Source organism: Talpa occidentalis, unplaced genomic scaffold (genome assembly GCF_014898055.3).
Source record: "Talpa occidentalis isolate TD23 unplaced genomic scaffold, MPIMG_talOcc4v2.1 talOcc4.10, whole genome shotgun sequence".
NCBI lineage: Eukaryota > Metazoa > Chordata > Mammalia > Eulipotyphla > Talpidae > Talpa > Talpa occidentalis.
The window spans coordinates 89,986,567-90,012,226 of record NW_023600993.1 but is presented as its reverse complement, the minus strand read 5'-3'; the positions used below and the strand labels follow the sequence as shown (position 1 = coordinate 90,012,226).

The 25,660-nt window shown below is 49.4% G+C and overlaps 1 protein-coding gene across 1 annotated transcript in view; it reads right to left on the bottom strand.

Moving 5' to 3' along the window:
* Positions 1-3,601: 3,601 nt before the first annotated feature.
* The window catches only part of TGM3 (transglutaminase 3), a 34,479-nt gene continuing 12,420 nt past the window's right edge, over positions 3,602-25,660 (bottom strand). Inside the window, exons 6-13 of the mRNA XM_037521296.1 lie at positions 23,238-23,415; positions 23,006-23,141; positions 15,552-15,655; positions 13,342-13,587; positions 9,953-10,261; positions 7,107-7,264; positions 4,143-4,276; positions 3,602-3,783 (exon numbers count right to left, since the gene is read on the bottom strand). Coding sequence (XP_037377193.1) covers positions 3,636-3,783; positions 4,143-4,276; positions 7,107-7,264; positions 9,953-10,261; positions 13,342-13,587; positions 15,552-15,655; positions 23,006-23,141; positions 23,238-23,415 — 1,413 coding nt within the window. The 3' untranslated portion in view covers positions 3,602-3,635. The remainder of the gene's footprint in view (positions 3,784-4,142; positions 4,277-7,106; positions 7,265-9,952; positions 10,262-13,341; positions 13,588-15,551; positions 15,656-23,005; positions 23,142-23,237; positions 23,416-25,660) is intronic.

The following is a 25,660-nucleotide window of genomic DNA, read 5'->3' as shown; positions in this document are numbered from 1 at the left end:
TATAGTCTCTCCAGCCTTCCTTTTGGTTACTATTTGATGCTATATCGTCTTTCACCTTTTACGTTGAACCTGTTTCTGACTTAATACTTAAAGTTGATTTTTTTGGTAGCACAATATAAATGGTTTTTGCATTTTTATTCAATCTGACAATATCTGCTTTTTAATTAGGTCACTTACATTGAATTATTAATGATTATAATAATTAAGTGGTTATTAACAGGATTGGATTTGAATCTGCCATGACTACTTAATTTTTATCTGTATTATTTATTCATTATCCCCTTCTTTTGTGCCTTCTTTTTCTAGTAATTATTTTTTCCTATTATATTTTCTCTACTTTATTGGCTTTTTGATCAAATTCCTTTTTTTTTTCTCTTCATGGTTGCTTTAGGTTTAATATACATCATTAACTTATCACTCTGTTATTAGATGATATTTCATCATTTTCTGTATGCTGTAAGAAATTTACATTAGTATATTTCACTTCAACCCTTACTGGTCATTGCTACTTTTCATACATTTTAGCTCTATAACATTATTATAAACTCCACACACGTTGTTGTTGTTGTTTTAAAGATTTATTTATACATACAAGAACTGGGGTATAGGCCAGAGGTGCAGGGGGTGAGAGGATTCATCAGAGACAGAGTGGGGAGCAGAACAGGCAGATCTACTGAAATACACTGCTGAGGGGAGCAGTGGGTGAGACAGGAGAGGTCTGCTGCGCCCTGTGTGTCACCTCCCTGGCTGGGGATCGAACTCGTGCTGCAATGGCTACTGAGAGCTTCATGGTGCTGCGCCTTAACCCCTTGCGTCACCAGGAAGGCCCCACATTGCTGTTTTTTAAATGTGGAGGCCATTACTGAATTTCTTAGTGATGTTGATGCCTCTGTCACCCATGCATTCCTGATGGCCTTAGTGAATTGTGTATGTAGCGTCTGGGTCTCCAATGGAACAAAATCCTGTAGCAGAGAGGAATCCCTATGGCCTTGTGAAAGGTTGGCTCTAGCATGCCCACTTCCCTAAAGCTTTTAATCCTGTCCTTTCCTATCACATGACAGTTCAGCCATTTGAACTACACTCTACATAAGCCACCACTTTTTCCAGACATTTGGAACAAAATGTCTTTATTCCAAAGGACCCTCAGGGTCCTTGTCAGTGTGTTAAATCCAATATCACAAAAGAATGGCCCCAAGTCAATAAACTCTTCCAGTTCAGGCTAATGTTCCAACCCCCTTGATTAAGTACTTTCAAATCCTCTCTCTCCAGTATTGCCCTGCTCCTGCTGGCACCTGGTGGCGAATATTAATTGCTCTTTTGGCATGTAGTCTTTTGTTCCCTTATCAGGCCCAGCACATATTCAGATGAATTTGGCTCCACTTAACATCATTTATCAGTCTGGATGCCAAGAGAGGCGGAAGGAGCAGATCTTGAGTGGGCCTATTGACTTGCTGGAAGAGGTTTCTTCATGGTCTTCTCACAAAGGGGTAAACTAGGTCTTTTTTTTTTTTTTTTTTAATTTTTTTTTAATAGAGGCATGCTTTATTTATTTGTTTGCTGGTTTGTTTGTTTGTTTTGTTTATACATGCACTGGGTACAGTCAGAAGCACGGGATGGTGAGAGAATTCACCAGAGCCAGAGCGGGGAGCAGAGCAGGCAGAAGGACCGAAGTACACTGCTGAGGGGAGCAGCGGGCGGCAGGAGAGGTCTGCGTGCCATGTGGGACCCTCCTCCAGTGGCCGGGGAGCAGCCGGGGATCGAACCGGCGCCGCAGAGGCCGCGCGCAGCCTCGCAACCCAGCACTCAACCGCTGCGCCACCGGGGAGGCCCTAAACTAGGTCTTAATGGGAAGGGGATCGACCATTTCCATAGGCTCTGAGGGCCCAGAGGAGTCTGGGGAGTCAAGATCTCTGAGGGTGTCCAGATGTCGTTATCCCTTCTCACCTGGGATGGGATATGGACTGAGGAAGTGGGTTCATTGGCAGCTGGGCAGTGAGTCAACCCCAAATCGTCCCCTTACTGCTTGCCTTCCTGCACCATTCCTGGTTTCAACTGCCAGGCGGATCTTCCAGGAAGTAGACTGAGAAGTCTTTAGGAGTATGTAAGTTTTGTGGGATGGTAATGCCTTTTTAAAGGAGTGTATTAAACAATAAGAATGTGAACTATTCTATGTAATAACAGGCCTGGAGGTCAGCAGTTTTATAGTTTGTTAATTAGATGTCTTTGTTAATTAAATGTCTTATCAAGGCCCACTTGGAGTCATTTTTTCTATTCATTTGGTCTTTCCCTCATGTTCACACATGGAAGTGTGAGTGACCACGGGCCTGCGGACCCCATGAAATAGGAGTGGGCTGAAAGCATCAAGAAAGGACCTGTACTTCCTGAGCAATGGGAGGTGGAGGGGTGAACTCCCTGCTTCCAGACCTAAGGGCGTGTGGCCCGTCAGGAGACGCAGTGCAGAAAGGCTTCATTTACACACCAGCCACACTGTAGAGGCCTCCTGCACTGGCACCCGTGACACAGACCTTTGCTGCTTTTCTCTTTGTTCTCTCGCTGCCTGCTCTAACTCTGAAGGATCCAGCAATAGGCAGAAGGAAGGGGAAGAAGCCAGGAGTGGACAGTGGCCCCTCTGTAATTATAGGCTAGGCCCAGACTGAGCCCAGGGCCAAGGCTTTGAGCTGGATGTGAGACTCAAGACCCCATTTAGACTGCATTGGCCCCTTCAATTCAGAAGACGAGGCCCAGGTGCCCACACGGGATTAGAGAACACCAGTGGCAGGAAGACTTGGATCTGCTTGGGGTTATCTCAAGGGAAAAAGACTGAGGAAGCACTGGAGCTTGTGTGATAGCAGAGAAGGTTCTGGAAGAGTTAGCAGTGCTGAGGTGCCTCAGTGGCACATTGTCTCCTGGCTGCAAGAGGAAGATCGCAGCTCAAGGAAGGAACAGGAGTACAGAGGCCGGGCCCTTGCCAGTGCCTGCTCCGCCGGAGTCCCAGCAGAGGCCCTGCAGTCCTGCTCACTGCCCATAGTGGAAAGGCCTTGACAGAGTCTGCCTGGCCATGCGGGGATGCTGGAGGCCAGCACTGACCCCTAAGGCAGCCTCATCTATTTCTGGACATCAAGTTAGAAGGTTTTCCTGAATTGACTTGAAACACTGGGGGCATAGCAAAGCTCTTTTGAATATTTATTTTGAGTGTAAGAATGTGAGTGACATGACAGATGGCTGACCGTCCCTTCCCCTCCACAGTGGCCTAGGGGAGGAGTAGGCTGGGGACCAGCACATAGTCCGGGCAATCTTCTCCCTGGTATCCACTGGGGTCGTGGCTGGGGCTGGTTCCATCCCATCCTGCAGCATCGATGGGCATGTGGGCTGAGCGGGGGGGGGGGCCATGGGGCTTACAGAGCCGGCAGCTGAAGTGCAAATGTGATGCAGTCACAGGCCAGGGTAGAGCCAGCCCAGCCTGGAGGCGAGGGAGGGAGCGTGTGCTGGAGGCTGGAGGTCAACATCCAGGCCACCTTGGGGGACGGATGGGGCTTCCCACTCCATTTCCCAGATGGAGTGGGCAAGAGCTCCTGGCCCAGATGTGCCCCATCTGCTCCATGTTACCCAAGTTTGTATAAGGGCACCCAAGATCTTCACTCGGCCACATCGATGGACAGCATGGCCTTGATGGCAGGGAACTTGTCACTGGAGAAGTCAACAAGCAGCTGCTTGGTGCCGCTCCGAGTGGGCATGATCTCGAAACGCACCCGGGACTTCTCCTTGGGGCGCAGCGTTGGCACTCTGGGGGGTGAAAGGCACAGGTCAGTGGGGATAGTGAGAGAACCAGACCTCATGTAGCACAGTCTTTCACTGGCCCCAAGGCCCGCCCTGGGCAAACTGATGCGTCAGTGCCCTCCAGCCCTGGGACTCCCCAGCAGGGAAAGCTGAGTGGCTCATGATTTTCCAAATATGCTAAACTTTGAGGACCAGCTCTAAGCTCTGGTGACCTGGACTTCCGGGGAATTCGTATTTGGTGAACCCCAGAGCATATGCAAATGTGTATTCTGAGGCTGAGGGAGCTCTGTATGCCCTGCCCTGACTCCCAGGAGGCCCTCTCTGCCCCCTTCTCGCCACCCACACTCCCGAGGCCTGGTACTCACTGGATCTTGAGGTTGCCCCGGAGCAGGCCGCTGCCTTCCACCATGAGGATGCAGTCCTTCACCGGCTCGTCCAGGGGGTTGGAGAACAGCATCTGCACGTTCACGGGCTTCTGCACCCGTGCTTCATCTAGCACCTATGGGAGAGGGGTGGGGGCATCAGGGCACCTGTGCTGTCTACTCCCTGTACTGGGAGCGAGCCCACAGGCAGGGCGGGTGGTTTGCTGGTGGGGGAGAGGTCACTGAGGAAGGGACAGAGTGGTGACATGCATGCAGGGGGCATCTCAGGAAACTGCTAGCATCTCCCTCCTACACCCAGAGCACTGCTGCAGGAGGAGAGGTGGCAGGTGGCAGTGGCTTTAACTTTAACTCCCCCACGGGTTCATAAGCTCCTCCAGTTCATCTTGGGAAGGGCCCTCCTGCTTTCCAGGCCATCCTGGTTCCGTTGTCGGCTGCTCTGAGGCTGGGAAATGTTTCATTCAGAACTTAGTATCGTTCAGAACTACCCTGTCGCTGGTCCTGTTTGTTCCCTGGCTTCCCCAAGAGGTCTCTCCACAGGACATGGCGCTGGGCCCTTGCCCCAGTTCAGGTCACCTTCTTGTGATGAGACCCTGGCCTATCCAAGTCTTCCTGGAGCCCAAAGATTCTCTGTGTACTGTGTGTGGTCTGGCCAGGGCTCCCACACCGAGACAGGGGTTGTCTCTGGATAACACCAGGGCAGGACTTGAGGACAGAACACTGCTCTTCCCATAGACTGGTTACAAGAGGTTAGGCAGACCTCATGACTCTGGACACCCGATGCCATAAATTTCCTTGGCCCACTGTGTTTTTCTTTTTTAATGATTTTTCCCTCCGACCTGTGAGCTACCTCTTTATAGCTTATCAAATCAGCTTGTTGAAGAAGGAGGGAGTTACAGACCTGAGACCAGACTGGGTCACTCTGGAGCTGTGGGCACAGCCTCCACAAGATGCACCCATGAGGTGGGCAGAAGCCCGGGTGACCACCCGGCTACCGCTGATGGGTGCTCACAATCAGCAACAATAAGCGGGAGCTCATGATCAGCCACACTTAGGTGGGCAAATAGACACTAGCCAAGCGCATGCTCCTTGTTTTCTCAGCCAATAAAGTCTAACTCCTTTGTTCTCAAATGCCAGCCCCAAAACCTCAATAGACCCGTAGCCCAGGCACCTCAGAGAGCCTCTTTGTTTAAGGAGGGCTCCCTGGAGCTCTCCTTTTTGCTGTCAGTTTTCAAAAAATCTTGCCTTTAACTAGCATCTCAAGTTCCTCATTTCTAATCTTGGCCTCAAAGTACTTAAGGGCCCACATTTCTTTTGGGGAACAGGGCACCAACTTGTCCAGGCATCTCTGGACATTTGACCTGGACCAGGGCTTCTCGGCTCCTTTGGAACAATGTTCAGAGATCATGGTCCGATGCTACAGTTTAAGGTGCTCAAGGCTGACTGCCAGGTAAGACAACAGAATTTTGGAAATTATTACCTTTTCCTACCGATCACCCTCATGAGTTTAAAAATCTGTACTCTGTTCTGAGTGAGTGATATGTTGATTAATTCAATTAAGACAGAGATGTTTTGATTCTCTGAAGGCTGAAGTAAAGGCGAGAAATATGTTAGAAGGAAATTTACATAAAGATGCCCACGAGGAGAAAGATCAGGTACCTTTCAAAAAGATTAAATAGTAAAGTTCTCGATGGTCTATTTCCAGCCTGGGCATATTCTGATTTCCTCTCCAAAGGTAGTATAGTCTTTTGAAAGACAAAGCCAACTTTATATGGAAATCCAATGGATGTAGAGCAAAACCATTGAATAAAAGATAAGCTAGAAGGTTTGGGGATATTGGATAAGGGAATATATTGGGTGAAAAACTCACTTCATTTAAACACAGTATTTTCATAACTGGCTGCCGCCCAGCGTGGTTTCCCAATCTCGGGAGTAGGACCCACGCTTGGTCCGTGTCTATAGGGACGGGGCGTGGTTCTGGAAATGCCTTGCGAAGCAGAAGCTTTAACACGCAGAGGACAAGCAAGGACCGACAGTGAAAACTTGTGGGTGGGGAGGAACACAAGCCCGGAGCCAATCGCTCTAATCCAGTCCTGTTTCTGCTTTCCAAACACTGACCGGCTTTTAAAGTATGCCAGGGAGATAGACAGCGGTGGGCCCAGAACAGGGGGCGCCTGAGGAGTATAGGCTGAGGGGAGAGACAGAAGGTGCTGGGGACCAGGCCTGAGGTGAGGGGTGAGAAAGGCTTCCTGAGGGAATGACACCCTGCAAGGGAAGTGTCTATTGTCCCTGTGACAGAGCTGGAGCCGCTGGCACACAGAGAAGGAGGGACTTAAAGTGTTGCTGCTGACAGAAGGTGGGGCCTGGCAAGGGGGCAGGTCCAAGGTCTGGACCATTGCTCCTCTTTGCTCCCCCCAACTGATGGTCTAACTGGCTCTCTAACCTGAGGTGGGGGGATATCCCCACCCCCCTCTGAAGCACAGTCCAGACTAGCAGGACAGTGACTGGGCTCACTAGCTGCCCTCTGAGGCCAGGAAACCCTGCGGCTAGGGTAGATCTCAGGGAGTGGGTGACCCAGACAGCCACAATGTTCAGCTCCTCTGGGATCTGGGGCTTGGGAGACAGTTGCAATGTGATTGGCCAGAAAAAGGCTGTTACTGTCTAGACAGCCGGGACAGATGGCAGGTACAGCAGACTCAGCAGGAGCCTAACCTGTGAGGTCCCCAGGAAGACACCATATCCATGGCCTGTTCATCTATCTGCCCTTGCCTGCTGGCCTGCACCCTCAGATTGGTGATGTCTGGCTCAGGCAGACTCCACCCAGCTGTGGGGGCCGGAGCGAGCAGGGCCTGTTCTCTGTCCCCTCGTGGGGAACAGCCTTCCTGGTGGCTTGGGAGTTTGGGGCTGGTGTTGGGGGGGTGGGTTGAGGAGGCATCCTTCCCTGCTTACCTGCAGAGTCAGGGTGGGGTTGTCCAGGATGATGTCCCTCGCCACCACCACTTCGGCCTCGTCAGTGACCTGACACACGGCTGTGGTCCGGATCATGTTGTCTGCCTTCAGGTACTTCTCATACTGAGCGTAGGAGATCTTCACCGGGTACTCGGTTTCTAGAAGGAGACGCCAGGGAGCAGAGTGAGAGGGAGTGGGACTCACTGCTGAAACCTTCAGAGCTGGTGCCAAGCCACGTCAGGGTGAGCTGGCCAGGAATCTCTGTAGCCCAGGGCCTGAGCAGGCCCTTCTGGGGCCAGCCCCCTGGGAAACACCCCCCTGCTCTGTGCAGGCTCCAGAGACCAGGACACTGACTGGAGGGGAAGATTCCCAGGAGGATGAACTTTTAGGGGCTGAAGATTCCTCCCCATCCTGGAAATGTCTGAGGGCTAGTTTCCTTCAAGGGGCCAGGGAAGAATATGAATGTTAACTGATTGTCCAATGATGATGATAATGACCACAGCACGATAATAAATAGGAAGGGGAGCCAGGGATTAGCTAGATGTGCTGAGCACCCTCCCAGGTAATTTAATAGCCCGGGATTCCATTACAACAGCATCCAAAACACCTCCCTACCTCTGGTATCTTTGCTTCCAAATCATCCCCACACACCTGAGTCAGATGGGGCTTTGGAAGCACTCCCCAACCCTCCCCCCCAAATCATGCCATTCTCCTTCCATGCCACTTCACAATCCTCCATGGCTCCTCAGGAATCAAGTTCAGCCCCCTCCATCTGGCCCCATATCCCCGAGTCCCCCTGAGGGAGCCCTCTGAGCCTCTCACTGGTCCTTCCACAAATAGGCACTTTGGCACCTCCAGGCTTCAGCCCATGGGGTTCCCTCTGATGGTAATGCCCTCCTAGCTTCTCTCCATATATCTGGCTCCTCCCCAAGTGTAGGGTAAGGTAAAAGGTATCAGGCTTTTCTGCCCTCCCACCCATTAGGATAGATGATGGATCCTTGAGGTCCTGAATGCATGCCTAATGGCGGGCACCTGGAGTAGGGTGTGGGCATAGGAAGATGGGATTCACCTGGGCTAAGACTGGGCTTTTAAGGGTGGCGTCACGGGGATGCCAGCAGAAGCTGAGAAAGAAGCCGAAAGAGAAGAAGCCCGAAGTAGAAGCAGAGAATGCTAGAGAGCCCGGATAGAGTGAGGATTTGCTGGGGGCTGGGAGGACTGCCAGCCTCCCGGCCCCCCAGCACCTCTGCCTGCCATATGCCTGGTGAACCCCAATAAAAGACCTGCAAAAACCCACTAAGGACTCTGAGGACTCTGACTTCTTTACCCGGTCTGCTTGGGATCAGAAAACCTGCACTGTGTCCTGTCCTGCCTTTACACCAAGCCTCAACACCCCGTCTCTGACATCACATACCAAATAGGGACCTCTTCCTTCTCATGGTCCAGGGCCTGCCTTCATGGGGTCATGTTGGGTGGTCTTGGGGGGGGGCCCTGTACTCACAGCATCCTGTCCTTTTTGGGGTAAGGCTGCGGGGAGGAAGCTGCCTTTGATTTTAGCACTGGAGGAATTCGCCCAGCCTGCTCTGAAGGCATCAGCTGGCCTGACCCCTCCACCTCCCCTCCGGGAAGGCTCCCCTCCCGGAGGAGCTGAGTAAAGGACTCAGCATGGTCACCCAGAAAGCAGGCGACGGTGTCCGGACTCTGGGGTCACTTCACCTGCTTCCTCCCCCTTCCCATTTTACTCTGCTGCCTCTTACAGAAGTGTATTTTTTCCACATTTCTTTCATCTGAGTTATTTTTGGCCTACAAAAATAGCTCTTCCCTGGAGCACTGAAGGTAAATAACAGCAGGGCAGTTGCTTCTGACATTGGGAGAAAATTCTGTTAAAATTCTGCCAGATCGCTGGGGGCTGCTGCCTCTGACAGGTGTAACACCTCTCAATTTCTCCATTGAATTCCCTCAAGATGGGCTGGATAATGAATCAGCTTTTATTAGTTCCCTATGTGAAGCAAATAGCTACCCCACCCTTGTTAATCTGCTTTGTAACTCCCCACTTTTCATTAGCAGCTTGAAGGATTTTGTGGACTGGGCACACCTGCATTCTGATTCCTCTACAGAAGTGGCTTTTCTCTGCTCCACCTTGTCCCTTCCCATCTGTGCTACTTGGGAGTAAGGAGTCACCCTCCTAAGGGCTCCGACTCCCAAGAAAACCCATAGCTGTCACCGGAATCAAGATAGCTCACCCAGCCCCAGGCAGCCCTGAGGGAACACTGGGTGAGGGTTCAAACCCTTCTACGGTCAAACTGAAAGGTGATTCAATGTGGGGTGGGGTGGCATGAGGGAAAGTGGCAGCAATACAATCCAGAAAATAGGAGGTGGCTCTGGATTTAGCACGGGGAAGCCTAAGACTGAGACCCCAACGTTGCCGCCTCCTAGCTATGACACTTGATCTCTTAAGCAAGTTGCAATCCCTCCAAGCCTCTGTTTCTGCCTCTATCAAATGGGGGATCTGTTCTTTTTAGGAAGTCAAATGAGATAGGTTGTAAGGAAGCCCTCTGCAAACTGTAGAGTGGTGAAGACCTGTCAGGGATACCCCTTTAGTGTTCCTATTAACTGTTAAATCCTCCCTCCTCCCCCAGGGTGTGCAAGGATTTGGGTTGGCACCACCCTGACTTGCACTGTTTACCATGACAGCAACTTCCAAAGCTTCCAAACCCAAGGCTTAACCACAGAGGTCATTGCCGTGCCTTCCTTACTCGGTTGGGTCTGCTCCAGTGGGAACTCCCCAAGCCCAGCAGTGTCAGCTCCCTCGGGAGCTGGGTGCCTCCACAAACCCCAGGACCAGTTACCTTCCTCGGGATCCAGGGATATTGTGACAGAGTCTTTCCACACCTCGTGGACAAGTGTGCCGTTGTAGACAATGGTCCAGGCCGTCATGTTCACGGTCACTGTCTTCATATCTCGCGTCAGGTTTTTCAGCTGCAGGAGCAGGTTGACTTCCTTGCCCACTGCCAGGACGCCATTGACCTTGAACACCCCTGAGATGCTGGGCTCTGAGTCCTCTCTTTCCCTGTCTCCTGCAGAGGTTGGGCCAAATGATGCGTTGGGTTTAAGTTTCCCCAGAGCCTTCTCAAACACTCTTCTTTCCTCACCGGAACCTGTGTGGTAGGAAAGGGAGAAGCATTTCAGGGATGTGGTAGCAAGTAGGGTGCTGGACGGCGCCCCACCTGGAAAAGTGAGTCCAGGGAGGGACTCGCTGGGTTCAGCCACGAACAGCCGTGCTGGTCCAGGCAAGCGCCTGACCTCTCCAGCCTCCATCCCAGCCTCCTCCACACGAGCCTCCTGCATCAGCTGCTCCATGGCTCATCTGCTGTCAGCTCGAACTTCCTAGAGCTGTCAGGAAAGACCTAGCCACGCCTGCACAAATTACTGTAGGGCTTGATAGTAATTAAATTAGTTTTTTTTTTAAATAGTCTCTTGCACAACTTAAAGAACAAACAGATAACTTTAAAATAAATCACAAAAATGGAGGTGGAAAAGACTAGAATGAGTTAATAACCAACAACCAAACAGATGAAGATTCAGAATGAACTTGATTAAAATTCTTTTCAAGCCACGTGAGCCTGTGAGTCTGCGCTTTGTCCTGAAGGTGCATTGAGGGCAGAAGAGCGCATCTGTGCCTGTGCTTGCTGATAGAACCTCCCGTGGTTGATGTGGCTCTAAGTCAGGACTTGCCTAAACGAGGGAGAATCCAGCTTTCAAAGGCTGGATTTCACCAAGGCTGGCTGAGAGGCCGGGTCTCGTGACTCTGACTTGGGCTGTGGCTGCTGCTGGACGGGGTGGTGTAAGCAGCAGGGAGGATGGTGGTGATGCACTCCGCTGTCACGAGCCCTGGGCGCGGACCTGAGTAACCCACACCAGGCCTCTGAGCCAGCGCTGACCACTCCGTCCACATAAGGCTCCCTGCCTAAACCTGAGGACAGATCTACTCCCTGGGAAAAGGCACTGGCCTCCCAGGGACACTGACGGAAGGACACGAAGAACAGCGACTGTTTCTATCTGCAGACCATGCTCATGACCCGCACCCCGCACCTTCCGCACCCCGCACCTTCTCTGTACAATCTGGCAAGTTTTTAAGGCACCAGAGGATTTATCAGAAATACTTTACAATGTAACATAACAAGGCCCTTCCTGTGAGTTACATGGAAACCCGCAGAGACCTCAGAGGCCCTAAGGAGAAACAACTGGTCCAAGCAACAGGGCATCCGAGGCAGAGAGGGCGCCCATCCCCAGGTGCCTAGGCCCATAGACCAAGCTTCCTCCCACACACCCTACTGGAGAGGAGGCAGCAGCCAGATTACCCAAGCTGAGAGCTCCCGGAGGGCTGGGTTCCTTTTGGTGTCTTTCCATTTTCTAGTCGAGCTGTGAGTCCACACCCAGGGCTGCTGTCTGCGGGGAGCTGGTGCTCAGGACCTTGACGCTGGTGTGTTTGCACAATGAGGCTGAGAGCCAGAATACCTATATAGGTCACCTGCTGATCTTAGTCAAGACTAAGCTTCCTGCTACTGTTTTCTCTTTGGTGTTGCTATTGCGCAAATGCTTAGCAACCCATTTTATGAGCTTTTCTTTCCTAGAGACAACTGGCATCATTAGGTATGGAGAACTGGGCAGAAGTGGGCAGTGCTGTCAGCCCTGTTGTCATGCAGGGGCTGAGGCGCTGCGAGGGGTCCTGTAGGGCTCCCCCAGCCTGGCCACAACCTGGCCCCTCTCCATGGCTTAGGGGGTCTAGCTGGGACAGCCAGAGTCTCCAAAAAGCAGCATCAAGGTGTGGCAATGCAGGCGGGAACCTCACAGGATCATGTATCCACATCAGTAATGTGCTCAAGATAGTTACCTAGGGAGGCTGTAGATGTTCAAGTTGATACTGAAAATCACGACCACTGTTTATTGTCTTCACTGGCTTGGCACTTCATGAATATTAGCTCATTTAAATACGACCAAAGACAGGCATGCTTATCTCATTCGACAGGGAGGCCGTGCGGGATCACTTCCTGCCTGACGGCACACAGGTGTACGTGGTGGAGTTCGGCTCCTGTCGCTGGGGATTTGTTCCCTGGCCCCTACACTTATTTCTACAAAATGGCATCCTTGAGAGCCCTGTCTTGCATCTGTGCTCCCCCGGGGAGTAAACTCCCTGGGATGGGGACCCTGTCAGTAGTGTTCTTTGTTGCCTCTCCAGAGCCACGTGTGGAGCAGACCCTAGGTGCCGAGGCTTGGGCTCAGTACGTGTTTACTGAGGGACGGGACCTCCGACCTTACCTGTGGGAATGGCCTGCAGAGACGAGAGGGGCCAAATGGGGTCCGCCGATCTCTTTACCCTATAGTCATGCCTCAAAATATCCACAAACACTACTGCTCAGAGGGGTCCCCCATTGGACTTGTCCTCTCTCTTGTGCTTAGCTTCTGCCTTCTGCTAACTGCACCAGCACCAGCAGCCACAGTGTTCAGGGTTTACACAAGCCTGTGCTATGGACACCTTTTCTTGACCCCTCAGAACCAACTGTATCAACAAAATCGACTCAAGGCATTTTATAAAGAGTGGACTGTTGATGCTGGCAAGGTGTGGCCAGCATTAGTTTACTTTTGACCATTTCTAAAAAATGTACATCACAGTGTAAACTTTTGTCAGCACTGAGAATCATCACAAAAAGCGGTAACCCCGAAAGCAATGTCTAAAATAAAGCAACAAAGGCCAGTAAGTAGAGGCAGCCTCCCGGCCTCTCAGGTGACCTTGAGGAGACTAGTGCTCATGGGGAGGCCTAAGATTTCAGGGATGGAGCCCCAGCTGATCTGACTTCTGGGGAGGCCCCTCACATACACTGCAAGAGCCTGCAGCTTTGGGGTCTCCTGCTTGTTCCCGTGGTGTTCAGTCACAGTCCTATCACCCTAGCTGAGCAACTGGCAAAGGGGTACAACACAACTGGAGATGAACAGGGCTGACAGCTGCCTGCGCCTGGCAGGAGACTTCCCCTGGCGCCAGGTCTGCCCACACCTGGTCTGTCCCCACTGGAAACCATGTGGGGAGCGGGGCGTCAGGTGCCTGGGAGCAGTCTGACCATTCAGGCAAAACTGGCTGAGGACATGGGAGGAGGACGAGGAATTTTCCCTTCTCCACCTTCAAGGCTGTCTTCCCACCATCCAGCCCTGACTGGCACCACCTGGGCCGCGGCCCTCCTACCTTCTGGGTACTTGTACTTCTCCGTGACATCCATGCGGGAGTAACTGCCCACTGCCTTGGTGCTGATGTAGATGCCAACACTGCGAGTGTCTGTGGAGTTCTTCTTCTGGTTGCCGGTGGCAGCGTCGTAGATCCAGGTGATGCGGTCGGCATTGACCTCCGCAAAGACAAAGGGTCCGTCGAACTCCAGGTTCACATCGCCCTCTCGGATGGCGTTAACTGAGGCAGGGCCGCACTGGAACACCCCTGGTGGCCAGGACCAGAGGGTGAATGCATGCCAGGGCCTTTGGCAACAGCCCACCCAGGGGCTGCTCCCAGGGCCATCCACAATCACCAACTCCCCCTCTCTACCTAGCCACGTTCCTTCAGGCCCTGCTGTCTGCCTACCTCATTTGGTATAGACCTTCCCTGGTCAGACTCCCCCTCCGCAGAAGACTGGTCTGATTCTGCATTCTGTGGGCGCATCATTCATGCTGACCCTTGGTCTGTTTCCTAAAGAGGGAGGTCTTTCTGTCTTGTGCTATTCTACCTCTGTAATCCAGTCTTCCCAAATCACAGCCCCCCGATTCTTAGAAGACTTGCCCTGACCACCACCTCCCTCCTCTGGCACTCAGCGCAGGTAGCTCCGATTGATTCATCCATTGATTGATAGACAGAGAGACAGAGAGACAGATAGATGGATGATGGCTGGCTAGATATGGGTGGATAGAGGGGTGGATAGAGATAGGTGTAGATAGTTTTACTCATGAAGTGCCCAGCCAAAAAATAGCAAGTTGCTGTGAAAAGAAACGAGTACTATCCCATTTGTGGTTACAAAGCAAATCAACAGCAACAACATACACATACACACATTTTATATGCCTGGAGCAGTGATTTCAACTCTTTTTCCACCATGACTTCCAGAAAGAAAAAGATTCTGTCTCATGGCACATATGTGACACAGAAATAAAAGTTTCATAGGAAATTTTTATTGCCGGTACCTATTCTTAGTGTGACCAGTGCACCTGACCTTTTCTTTGCTTTTCCTCCTTCCCACGCCATCCCATTTCATTTCTTAAAATGATGCTCACAACACACTGGCTTGATTTTATAAGCACTAATGTGTTGCAGTAAAACGTTTGAAACATAGTGGCCTAGAAAACACCTGGAAGGTGGACCCCACCCCAACCAGGCAGCTACCCACAGACCTAGTAACTCAGGGTGGGGGGGGAGGTAAGATGTAACTCTCATTGTAGGTCCTTTTAGAACACTTTGAAATTTGTTTTGACCACATGCCCATATTACTTTAATCGCTAGTTTCTTTTTCTTTTTAAAGATTTTAATTTATTCTTATATAAGACCCCGGGTACAGACCAGATGTGTGGGAGGGTGAGAGGATTCACCAGAGACAAAGCAGGGAGCAGAACAGGCAGACTGATGAAATACACTGCTGAGGGGAGCAGCGGGCGAGACAGGAGAGGTCTGCCACGCCATGTGGGACCGGCCAGGTCAAACAGGCGCTGCAGAGGCTGGGACAGCTTCACAGTGCGGCACTCAACCACCTGCACCACCAGGGAGGCCCATTGCTAGTTTCTTTTTAACTTTGAAAGAACAAACTCCAGGTGAAGGTAACAGATAAGACATGCTCTAGAGGCCAGAGGAGGGAAGAGGAGAGAGTTTGGAAGAGCCGGGGAGCCCAGCTCTGCAGGGAGAGGAGGAGACAGGCCGGAGTGGGAGCTCAGGGGCAGGGAGAGGCCTGGGCCGCGAAGGAGAGCTGGCGTGGCAGAGGCGCACATGTGGACATGAGAGGGTGCAGGTGCCCTGGTCAGAGAGGCCTCAAGCTGAGCCAGGAATTGGGCTGGACCCCCAAGGCACTGGGAGATGGCAGGTTCTGAGCTGGGAGGGTGTGGCTACTGGCAGCCTGCAGGGACTCATTGTTGGCAGAGGAAGGCTCCTTCCCTTGTTCTTGGCACGTGCGGGGCCTCTGCAGGAGCGATGGCAGCCGTGTGGGCACAGGGGAGGCACTTATTTAAACCACAGCCGAGCCAAAGGAAATTAGTAGAGGAAATCTACTTTGAAAATATCTTTCTTTTAATCCCACTGTGCTGGGATCCAGTGGAAGGATATCTGGTTCCTTCCTGTGTTCTGTCCACTACTGGAATGTATCGAGAGGCTGAAATTTAGAACGAAACCCAGCAAAGGGGGCAGGTGGTAGGCTGGCAAGGGGTTACCTTGGCTCCTCTCCTGGGGTGTGGCATCCAGAACCTGCCATCCGTTGTATGCAGGGCCCAGGTCAGTCCGCACAAACCAGCTTTCATTCCAGACGTGGAAGTTCCTGTGAGACAGAACCATGGGCTGCAGAGCCTACCCCAGGCCACACAGCAGGTGGTGGCAAAGTAACGCATGTCTGATCTGATGTAGCATATGCACCAAGTGAGTGCAGGCTGGGTGGGCTCTGGTGCCAAGCATTGTCTTCCTGAAATCCTCAAAGTACTAGGTTACTATTTTTATGTTCATCTCATTAAAAGAGAAACTGAGGCTCATAGAAAAGAAACAATTAACAATGGCAGTGTCAGAATCTATACCCAAGTACCAGTCCCTCCTTATGTCCTGCCCTGCTCCACTGTCCAAAATTAGTATGACCCGGTTTTATTGTTTGAGTCTGGCAAGTCTCAAAAACTTTTTCATGTAAATTAATGGCAATAGCATTTCTAGACTCCCAAAATAATGTGTTAAATCATACCGAAGAAGACTGTTCTATTTTCAGACATGGGGGAAACTTTATGCCTATCTTCAAAGCCCAGGTCTAGTGCCTTCTGAGGGAAGAGTGGACTGACATTAGAGCCGGTGACCCACCAGGCAGACGCATACAGCTGTCACCTGTGGGTCCTTTTGGGGGGACACGACTGTGTTTCCTGTGGGCTGGAAATGAACGGGGCAGCAGTGGGAGTGACAGTCTGGCTGGGGGCCGGAGAGCCTCTGTGGTCTGGATTGGAGAATGACACACAGGCCTCCCAATCTGTGGATCTCAACCACAGCTGCTCTTCCCCAGCACGGCCAACTAACCAAGCTCTCGTCCATTCCACCCCGGGCTTCTGCCCTCTGTTCTCTCCACTCCCACTGCAACTACCTCTAACATGGACTTTGGCAGCTGCTGGTCCTACTTGGAGAAAACAGAAGCCCCATATAAATCCTGGTTCTATCCAACTTGGAAAAATAAATATTTTATACTCATGATGTGGACAAGATAGTTTTAGGGCCACCCCGGTGGCGCAACAGTTGAGCGCTGGGTTGCGAAGCCGCCCGCAGCCTCTGCAGCGCCGGTTCGATCCCTGGCTGCTCCCCGGCCACCAGAGGAGGGTCCCGCATGGCGTGCAGACCTCTCCTGCCGCCCGCTGCTCCCCTCAGCAGTGTACTTCGGTCCTTCTGCCTGCTCTGCTCCCCGCTCTGGCTCTGGTGAATTCTCTCACCCTCCCGTGCTTCTGACTGTACCCAGTGCTTGTATAAATAAATAAATAAATAAATCTTTTAAAATAAAAAAAAAAAGATAGTTTTAAGCAGAGTGCCCATTTCAGAAATCATACAGGAAAAGACTGATAAATTTGACTAGGTAAAAACATTAAACTTGCATATACCACTAAACAAACAAATCAATAAACAATCAAACTAGCTCTGACTCTAGTATGGAGAAGTAAGATCCTATAGATGGTCCCTTTCCCAGATAACAATAAACTCTAGGATTGGGGTGCGGGACGAGGTGTCGGTGGAGACACAGCCACTGAGAGGAAACAAAGCAGGACGATTTGGGGAGTCCACTTGGAGAAAGTGGTCAGCATGGGGAGAACTGCCCTTCTGGTGACTTTGTCTTAAAGACAGGCCACATTTGGGGTAAAGCAAAGGGCAGGAAAAAAAACCAATAGCTCGTATCTCTCTGATCCCAGGAACTAAGAAACAGAGCCTGTCAGCCAGGGTCCCTAGAGAACGACTTGGATGTCAGCTCTGCCCAAGCCTCTGGGGCATTTCTGAGACCTGCAAGTACGAGACGGACCACAGCAGCTCAGCTACAGATAAAGCACGCCCTTGGGACCTGAGCCTGCGCCCCCCACCCCCACCCCCAGGTGAGACCACTGTGCAGCCGAGGGTACCCTAGGTGGATTGCTAACACAAAGGAACAGAATCCAGACACACCCAAGGTCAGGATGCAGTCCGAACTGACTCAACCCGCAGAGAGTAAGTGACTGATCCTCGAGGGACAGTTGACAGGGTCTCACCTTAAGGTAATCCAGCTGTTGGAATTATTGGACGAGGACTCTAAAGTTGTTATTATAATGAAATAAAGGAAAACAGTCTCATTAAAAAAAAATGGAAAGAGAGAAACTCTTAGTAGAGAAATAGAAATTATAAAACAAGAAACAAATGGAAATTTCTTAAGTGGAAAAAAGACTAATATCTGAATTTAAATAGTTTAGTGGGTTTACTAGTAAAATAGAGATGACAAAGAAAGAGAAAACTTGAAAATAGATCAGGAAAAATTATCTGAAAATCTGAAGAAGGGAAAAAAGATTTTAAAAATCAACAATGCAGTAAAAATATTTATATGCAACATCTACCCGAGATAGAGATTTACTATAATTAATATTAAAATGTGTGTAACAATCAATAAGAAAGACACAAAAGAAAAGCTCAAACAATAAAGGACAATGAGCAGGCAATTTTCATAAGAAATACAAATGATCATTACACATATGAAAATAGTTTTAACCTCACTACTATTAACAGAAAATTAAAATGACAAAGAGAAACCATTACACCTATTAGCCTGACAAAGATTAAGCATCTGGGTCTGATACTCAGGTGTGGGAAAACAAGCCTTGTCATACACCGCTGGTGGGAGTTTAAATTGGCATGACATTGTGGAGGGTAATTTGGCAATGAGTATGAAAAATCTTTAAACATCTACATACCCACTGAGCCAGTAATTCCACTTCCAGAAACTTCTATAAAAACACTCACATGCGTGCACATGGAAGTATATGGAATGCTGTTTACTGAAGCATGGCTTGTAATTGCAAAAGGAATGGAAGAAAAGTTTACCAATAACGGAATATTTGGATAAATTGACACAGCCACGTGCCAGAATATCACACAGCTGTCCAAAAGAATGAGTGAACTCTAGCTAGCCTTTTCATAGAAAGATATTTAAAATAGACCCTCAAATAAGAAAAGCAATTTCCAAAATAGTGTGTAGATACAGATGTAGCTGTATTAGCATATAAAAAATAAAAGTGATGAACCTATTTGAAACAGAAAATTATACACCAAAAAAAAAAAAAAATCAGAAAAAGTCTCCAGTGATTCTATTATTTTAGGTAAACATCCCTAAAATAACAGTTTGGGTGGATATTGTGTAATTGGTACACGTTGAAGTGAATTTTAAATTATTTATTTCAGTAATGTTTTCATTTCCTATAATGAGAATTACTCATTTCTATTCTATAAGTCTATAATTACAAAGTATTTTTAAAAATGTATATTATATAAAAATGTAAGCAGTAATAGCTAATGTAGTGTCAACAGAGAAAGGTAAGTCTTCTAATTGCTATATATATTAACTCATTTAATCTTTGCAACACTCCTATAAAATAAGAAAAATTATTATCTCCACTTGACAGTTCTGGAAACTGAAGCACGGAGAAGTGACATGAATTGTTCAAGGTCTCACAGCAAGTAAATAGGCAGAGTGGAATTTGAACCCAGGCAGAGACCATGCTGCTAACTCTCTATCGTTATTTATTGTCCCAGGTAAATATTAAAAATTTTAAAATAGATGGTTTAACTTGATTCTATTTGGGTAATTAAAATTCAATGCAAATATATCTAAGTGTCTGAATGTCAACCACACAAAATGTCTGGAAGGATCTATCTCAAAATGTTATCAATGTTTTTCTTTTGGTACTGATTTTCCTAATGACTCTTATTTATTTATTATTTTATGATTAGGAAAAGTTGTCTTTGTGATGTAAGAATTTCCTGCAGGGACCAGATAAGATAGGTGTGCTGAGGGGAGCTCTACATTGTACAGGTGTAGGGGAGTTAGAAGCATCCCCAAGTCTACTCAGAGCAACAGGGCTCTCTGCTGTGCCCTCCAGGGAACAAAGGAATATATGAAGAGTCAACTCCGAAACGAGGCAGAACAGGCTCTCATAAGAGGTGAAGAAAGAGACAGTTAAAAAACACCAACCAAAGACATGAGTGGGAAGAAGGAAGACTCTTACTAAGGTAGAGAGGTCAGGGCCATCCTTCTGGAAGGTGACAGTACAGATGTCGTAAGCCTTGCAGGTGCTCATTTGTTTCTAGGAATTTTCTAGCACCAGGTCTGGCACCAATACATAATCATGCTTGCTGCATTGGATTGTTCTGGGGTCTGGGGTGTCTTGAGTGGGGTGCTCCAGAGGTGCTGGGGGTGGGCTAAGTTTGGGCAGAGGTTGGTGGTCGTGGCGAGGCAATGTCAGGAGATAGGGATTTGGGCCAAGGCACCAGGGCAAACAGCTCTTCTCCAGAACTGGCTGGCCCATCTCGCTGACCACAGGGCTGGGTGATGCCCACATACCTCCCTGTCAGGGTGCTATACAGTCTGCAAGCAGAGCAGGTCCTAGAAATCCGGGAATCAAGTCAAATGAATGAAGAAAGAGGCTGGAAATGTCAAGATAAAGATAGCGTTGGCCAAAGTACTCTAAATGTGCTGTTTGGGGACCAAGCACATCCCAGAGGCTCCTTGTACTGGCCCAGAAGAGAGGTAGTATAAAAGAAGCACCCCAGACTTAGTTCACCCAAAAGCGTTCTGATTCTCAGGAAGTGAATACTCTGGGGTCTTGTTCTCCTTACGCCAAACCATTGGCGTGAGCAGAATGGCCTAGATACATATGTTTCCTCCAGATGCCGTGAATGTGACTTGATAGGAGATTTGAAGGAACTTCCCTTTTAGCCTTTCATCTTATAGACAGGAAATCAAGGTGGAGAAAAGTCGAGGAACATAAGTGAAGTTCCTGTTTTGTTTGTGCCCAGTCTCCAGCTGTCTCCCCTGCTTCTCCCTGTGTTCACGTTCTGTCACTGGGAAGAGTCCATCGAAGGAAGCTATTTCCCACCACTCCCAGCTCGGACATGGATTCAGTTTGATTTTAGGTGAGTCATTTCTCCTCACAGAACCCCTGAGACAATGTTAACTCAGTGTGAGTTAAAGAACCAAAGAACCCAGCTTCTTCTCCATCCCACTGGGTAGAAAAGGACGAGCCTTGCTGGAGCCCTGGTCCATGTCCAGCCAAGCCCTCTGGAAAATCTCAAGGTCAGAGAAGATTTCTCAACCATCAGTCAGGAATAGTAACACTTTCTAGCATCTCTCTGGGGCTTTATAGTTAGCAAAGCTGCCTGAGTTCAAATCCTACCATTTCCTAGTGACATGTCCTTGGGTAAATTATTCAGTATGTGACTATTCTCAATTATAAAATGGAAATGGCTGTGATCGTGCTATCTCATTATTTCTGAGGAGTAATGCAGGCACTTAGCACAGTGCTGGGTATACAACAGGTGCTCAATAAATTACTAGTCGCTGCTGCCTTTGTTATTAAGCACTTTCAGATGCTTAACCTCATTTGATCCTCATATTCTATTACTTTAGGCGAATCTGGACAAGATTCTAAAAGCTCGCAACATTGACAACATACAAAGCTTCAGCTGGAAGGTTTCTGTCCAAGCCCAAACTTGGTTCTTATAATTATAGGTTAGTAATTTCACTCCAGGCAGAAAGTGACTTGTGGTTTAGCAACTTCTCCCCTCAGGTGGCATCTATGAGGATGGGGCGGCATCAGTAGCTCCCATACATAAGGTGGGGTAAGCCGGAGTTGTGGAGAATCAAAATATTACAGCTGGTGTGAGACTGATGTGAACACCTGGTATAGGAGGCTAACCCCGCAGGTGGGGCTACTTGGGGACAGGAAGGTGAAATGCTTACACTAGTCTTAGACAAGATGGCGGTGGGGCCAGCACGAGGGCTTAGGAGGACAGTCTTCCTCCCTCCCACTGCCCCCCTCAACCCACAGCTGGTAGGGAGTTGGGCATAGAGGGACCATCGGCTCCCACTGCTGTCTAAGGTCGGTTCTATAAAGACCGGTGGGAATGAGGATGAGGGGCAAGGAGACTCCCAGCAGACAATTAAGGCTTTTGGCTTGACACCCTCTAACAAGGCAAAAAAAACCCCATAACGATAATAATAATAAAAAAAAAAGACAGAGGAGACATGTAAAATGTCTCTATGGGTCCACACTTGCCTCTAGGCGATTACATTTGGAATGAAATATAAAGATCATGTGGTGCGGTGGCCTGAACCAGTAACCAAGAGGTCCGGGTACGAATTCCTACTGCGGCTTGAAGCCTCACCTCCTGCTCCCAGGCAGCTTCCCTGGGTGGCGCCTTCCTGAGCTCCCGTGGGGCTTACTGTCTGAATCACTCCCTGCTCACCACACACCATCCAGATGGTTAACGAGTCTCTCCGAATGGCGTAGCCTGTCCCCAGTCTGTCCCCAGTGGCGCCAGCCATGCTTTCAGCAGAGGGACTGAGGTTTTGCGTTCCAGTCCCTGGGCAATCCCTGGCACGCAGGGTAATCGCAGAGGGCTATGCCTCCAGGAATCTCCTCCCAAACCAGCCTTCTTGTTGGGTCAGTCCCCTCCTGTTTTGAGGCCGGGACTGGCACTGCCTCAGCGATCAGAACAGGTTGCGGTGAGGCTTTGGACACAACACAAGAAAAAAACAGAGGGAAGAAAAGACTGTGTTTTGTGAGAAGTTGGGAAACAAAATCTGCTATAAATCAGTGTGTATTGAAGATCAAGGAAGAACACCCCAAGTTATTTCTTCCCCTAGAATCCAAGTGACCTTGGGCCAATTACATAGCCACTGCTCTCCTCTGGAGGGAAGGGAGGCTTAAATTACTCAGTTGTATTGTTGATGTGGGTTGTTATTTATTTGTCTGAGAGCTTTTTCTGTTAATTTTTATTTTCCTTTGATTAAGCGCATTTCAGGAAATTGGGATCTACCAATTGTGGGAGTAATAAAGAATGCTTATATGGACTATCTCTATATTGAACATTTGGAAATAAGATGACATCTGCTATTGGGTTATCCAGCTGTACATATGCCTGTGAGTGACACGTGTGTGTGTGTCCTGTGAGAGGGATAAAACAACGGATGGTTGACATATGCATGTAGTCCTCTACAGAGAGAAACACACAGATATATCTGTTTGTACCTACAGGTATAGGCAATCCCTTTTAGTTGTATCGCATAATAACTTGGCGTATGGTATGACCTTACATAGCCGTAACAATATTTCATATATTTGTTCTGCGATATGAAGTTACAGGTATGTCTATAAACCTTAGACAACCTGCTTCTAGTTGGCATCTACTTTGTATTATACATATGTGTGTGTATATCGATGCAGGTGCACATGGCACATTTATGCCTCGAAACAGATTGTTTTGGGTCTTTCTAGATGTGTAATCAGCATCATCAGCCTTTCCATTCTAAACCATGTGCTCACATATTCTCACCTCCCAGCCTGTGTTTGGAGCTGGGCCTCAGGGGCTGGGGAGAGCAAGGAGCTGCTCAGGCTGGGTGTTCTGGGACACTCACCACACGCTGTCACTGCCCCTCTCCACTGGTGTTCCCGAGGAGTCATAGTACACATCCACAGAAAGGTTTCGGTCTGTGTCATGAGCCGAGTTGAAGTTGGTGATCACTCGGGAGGGGATCCCAACAGACCGCAGCACTGTGAGTCAAAGGACAGTCTGAGGACTTGGGGTGCCACAGAGATGGTACGCGGGGTACCCCACTGCTGCCCACTGACCCATGCAAGTCACCTCACCTGTGTTAAGGGTCCCAGCGAAGACCCAGCACTGGCCAAATTTGACTGGCCTGAAGCCAGAGCTCCTCCACTGCTTGAGGATCTCCACGCTGCCATTCCAGATCCTGGGGTCCACACCACCTGTGTAGGTGCCACTCCAGTTCCCAGAAATCACACCATTGTCATCGTTGCCGTTCACCTGGGCAGGAAACAAATTCAGGTGAGTTAGGACAGAGAGTGAGCTGCAGACTTCAGGGGATAGAGTACGGAGTGGAGGAAAGACCTATGATCCCGAGGTCATTTGGGACCATAGTTGTAACAATGATCCCAGGGGGTTTGGTTGACCCAACCCATGTATCCTGGGAAGCAGATTCACATGGAAAACTGAGGCTTTACAGCTCAGTGGCAAGACAGGGTCAAAAGGCAGCCTCAGAGGGCTTCTTGCCAGAACTCACAGCCAGTACTCGATGTCTGGCTTGGGGATCTCTGGCTTGAAACTCTTCTTGGTGTGCTGGTCTTCTAAAAGTTACTTTAGAACTTTAGCAGCTAACTTCTTCTTGGGAAGAATAAAGGTGGAATATTGCTTTTCATTCATTCATTCTATCATGCATTCAACTTAAGGTGTGATTTTTGTGTAAGTCACAGCCACGAGGCAGTGTGAAAGCAGTGGCCTAGGAATCAAGAGACCTGAGTCCCATGGTCCTTTAGATACACGTATTGAAATTCTCATGGATGAAATGATGTGATGGCTAGGATTTATCAAATCTTCTATGGAGGGGGGTGGACAAAAATGAAACAAGACTGGCTTTGTGTGGGTCACCTTTACCAGCGTCACCGATGCTGATGGGCATATAGGAGTTCATCATATTTTCCCCTCTACTTTTGTGTGGGCCTGAATTTTTCCACAATGAAAAGGTAAAAGAGAAAAAAAGGAGAAACCTGGGTGATAAGTCCACCCTTGCTGCCTGTCAGCTTGCTGACTGTGGGCAAGTCAATTCACCTGTCTTCTTAGTTCTTTACCTTCCAATACAGGGAAAGTGAGAAAAAAGCTCTTAGATTCTTCCGGGAGCCAAGTTTTCAGAGTTTATAAAACTCTGAACAGCATTTTTCCCAAGGGTACAGCATGAAGCTGGGCTGGATCTTCCAGGGCTCTGCCACCTGTCGCCTGTGAGGCCCACTCCCTGATTTTGTGGGTGTCAAGAAGCGGCAAGGCCTCTGAGAGCCTTCTGGAAACAGAAGGGTCCTTGCCAGGAAAGGCCTACCAGCCTCCCAGGGCACAACCATGTGGTGGGGAGCCCAACACCGCCTTCCAGAGGGCTAGGCTGTAATAGCTGCATCAGGCAAGATGAGGCCTCCTCGATGAGGGAAGATCGTGCCTCCTCTCCGTAACCAGCTCCTGAGTCACTGAAGCTCCAGCACAGAAGTGGTAATCAGCAGGGTGATCTCTGGCTGAAAGCTGAGCATTTCAAAGCCCTGCACAGGCCATAATTAGCTCCTGGCCCAGCCCAACCAGGAGGCCTGAAGAGAGCAGCAGGGAGGTGTGGCTGAGGAAATTGGCACCAAGATAAAGTGGTTTGTCCTGAGGCTGAGAGTGAGTCAGCAGCTGCTGGAGCCGGCTGGCCTCCACACCCTCTCCATCAGGGAGGCTCACTTCATAGCGCTATGAACGCCAGCTTCCCTTCACCTTAGCCTTGGCTTCAGTCCCACCCGGCCGGCCACCTGACTCTTCAAGTGGCAGAGTCCCCACTTCCTCTCCTTGTTCTTCTCCGGCCACCCTGGCTTCCACCTGTCTCCGCAGTGTCTCTACATTCCCCTGCCTGCTGACTCCTTGCCCAGTTGTCAGTGGAAGACTCTGCTCTTTCTAGAAGCCCTCTCTGATTACTCCAGCATATTTATCTTGTAGTCGACAGGTTCAAATTTCTTAATACACAACTAGCTCATTAACACGGGTATTCTCTAATCTGAAAGTAAAGAGACTGAGAAATGCCTAGTCCACTAACAACAATTTAAGGACAAGTCTGGGTAATTACTGGGTTTCAGAGAGTTCAAGTTCAAGAATTCTCTGACTTTTGGCTTTTTTAATTGGTTAATGTTTGAGCAGGTTGATCCCATGTTTGGACACTCTCCGATGGATGGAGGTGCTCTCTCCACACAGAGTGCAGGGAGATGGGGTCCTGCGGGGTTTTAGGGGTATGTGAGTGTGTGTGTGTGTGTGTGTGTGTGTGTGTGTAAGGACAGGACTCGTAAATGGAAGAACTGGGTGAGTAGAAAGGATGGGCAGTTGGAGGCCTTGTCCAGCCTGACTGTACTGTGAGCAGGCCACCTGCATCCCCAGGGCTTCCTTTTCCCCATCGAGGTCACAGGAAGTCTGACCTGTTGTCTTCCTGGCCAACATTCTTCCTCTATTTCGTGGAGGGGATGGGGCAAAGCAAAGGAGGGTACCT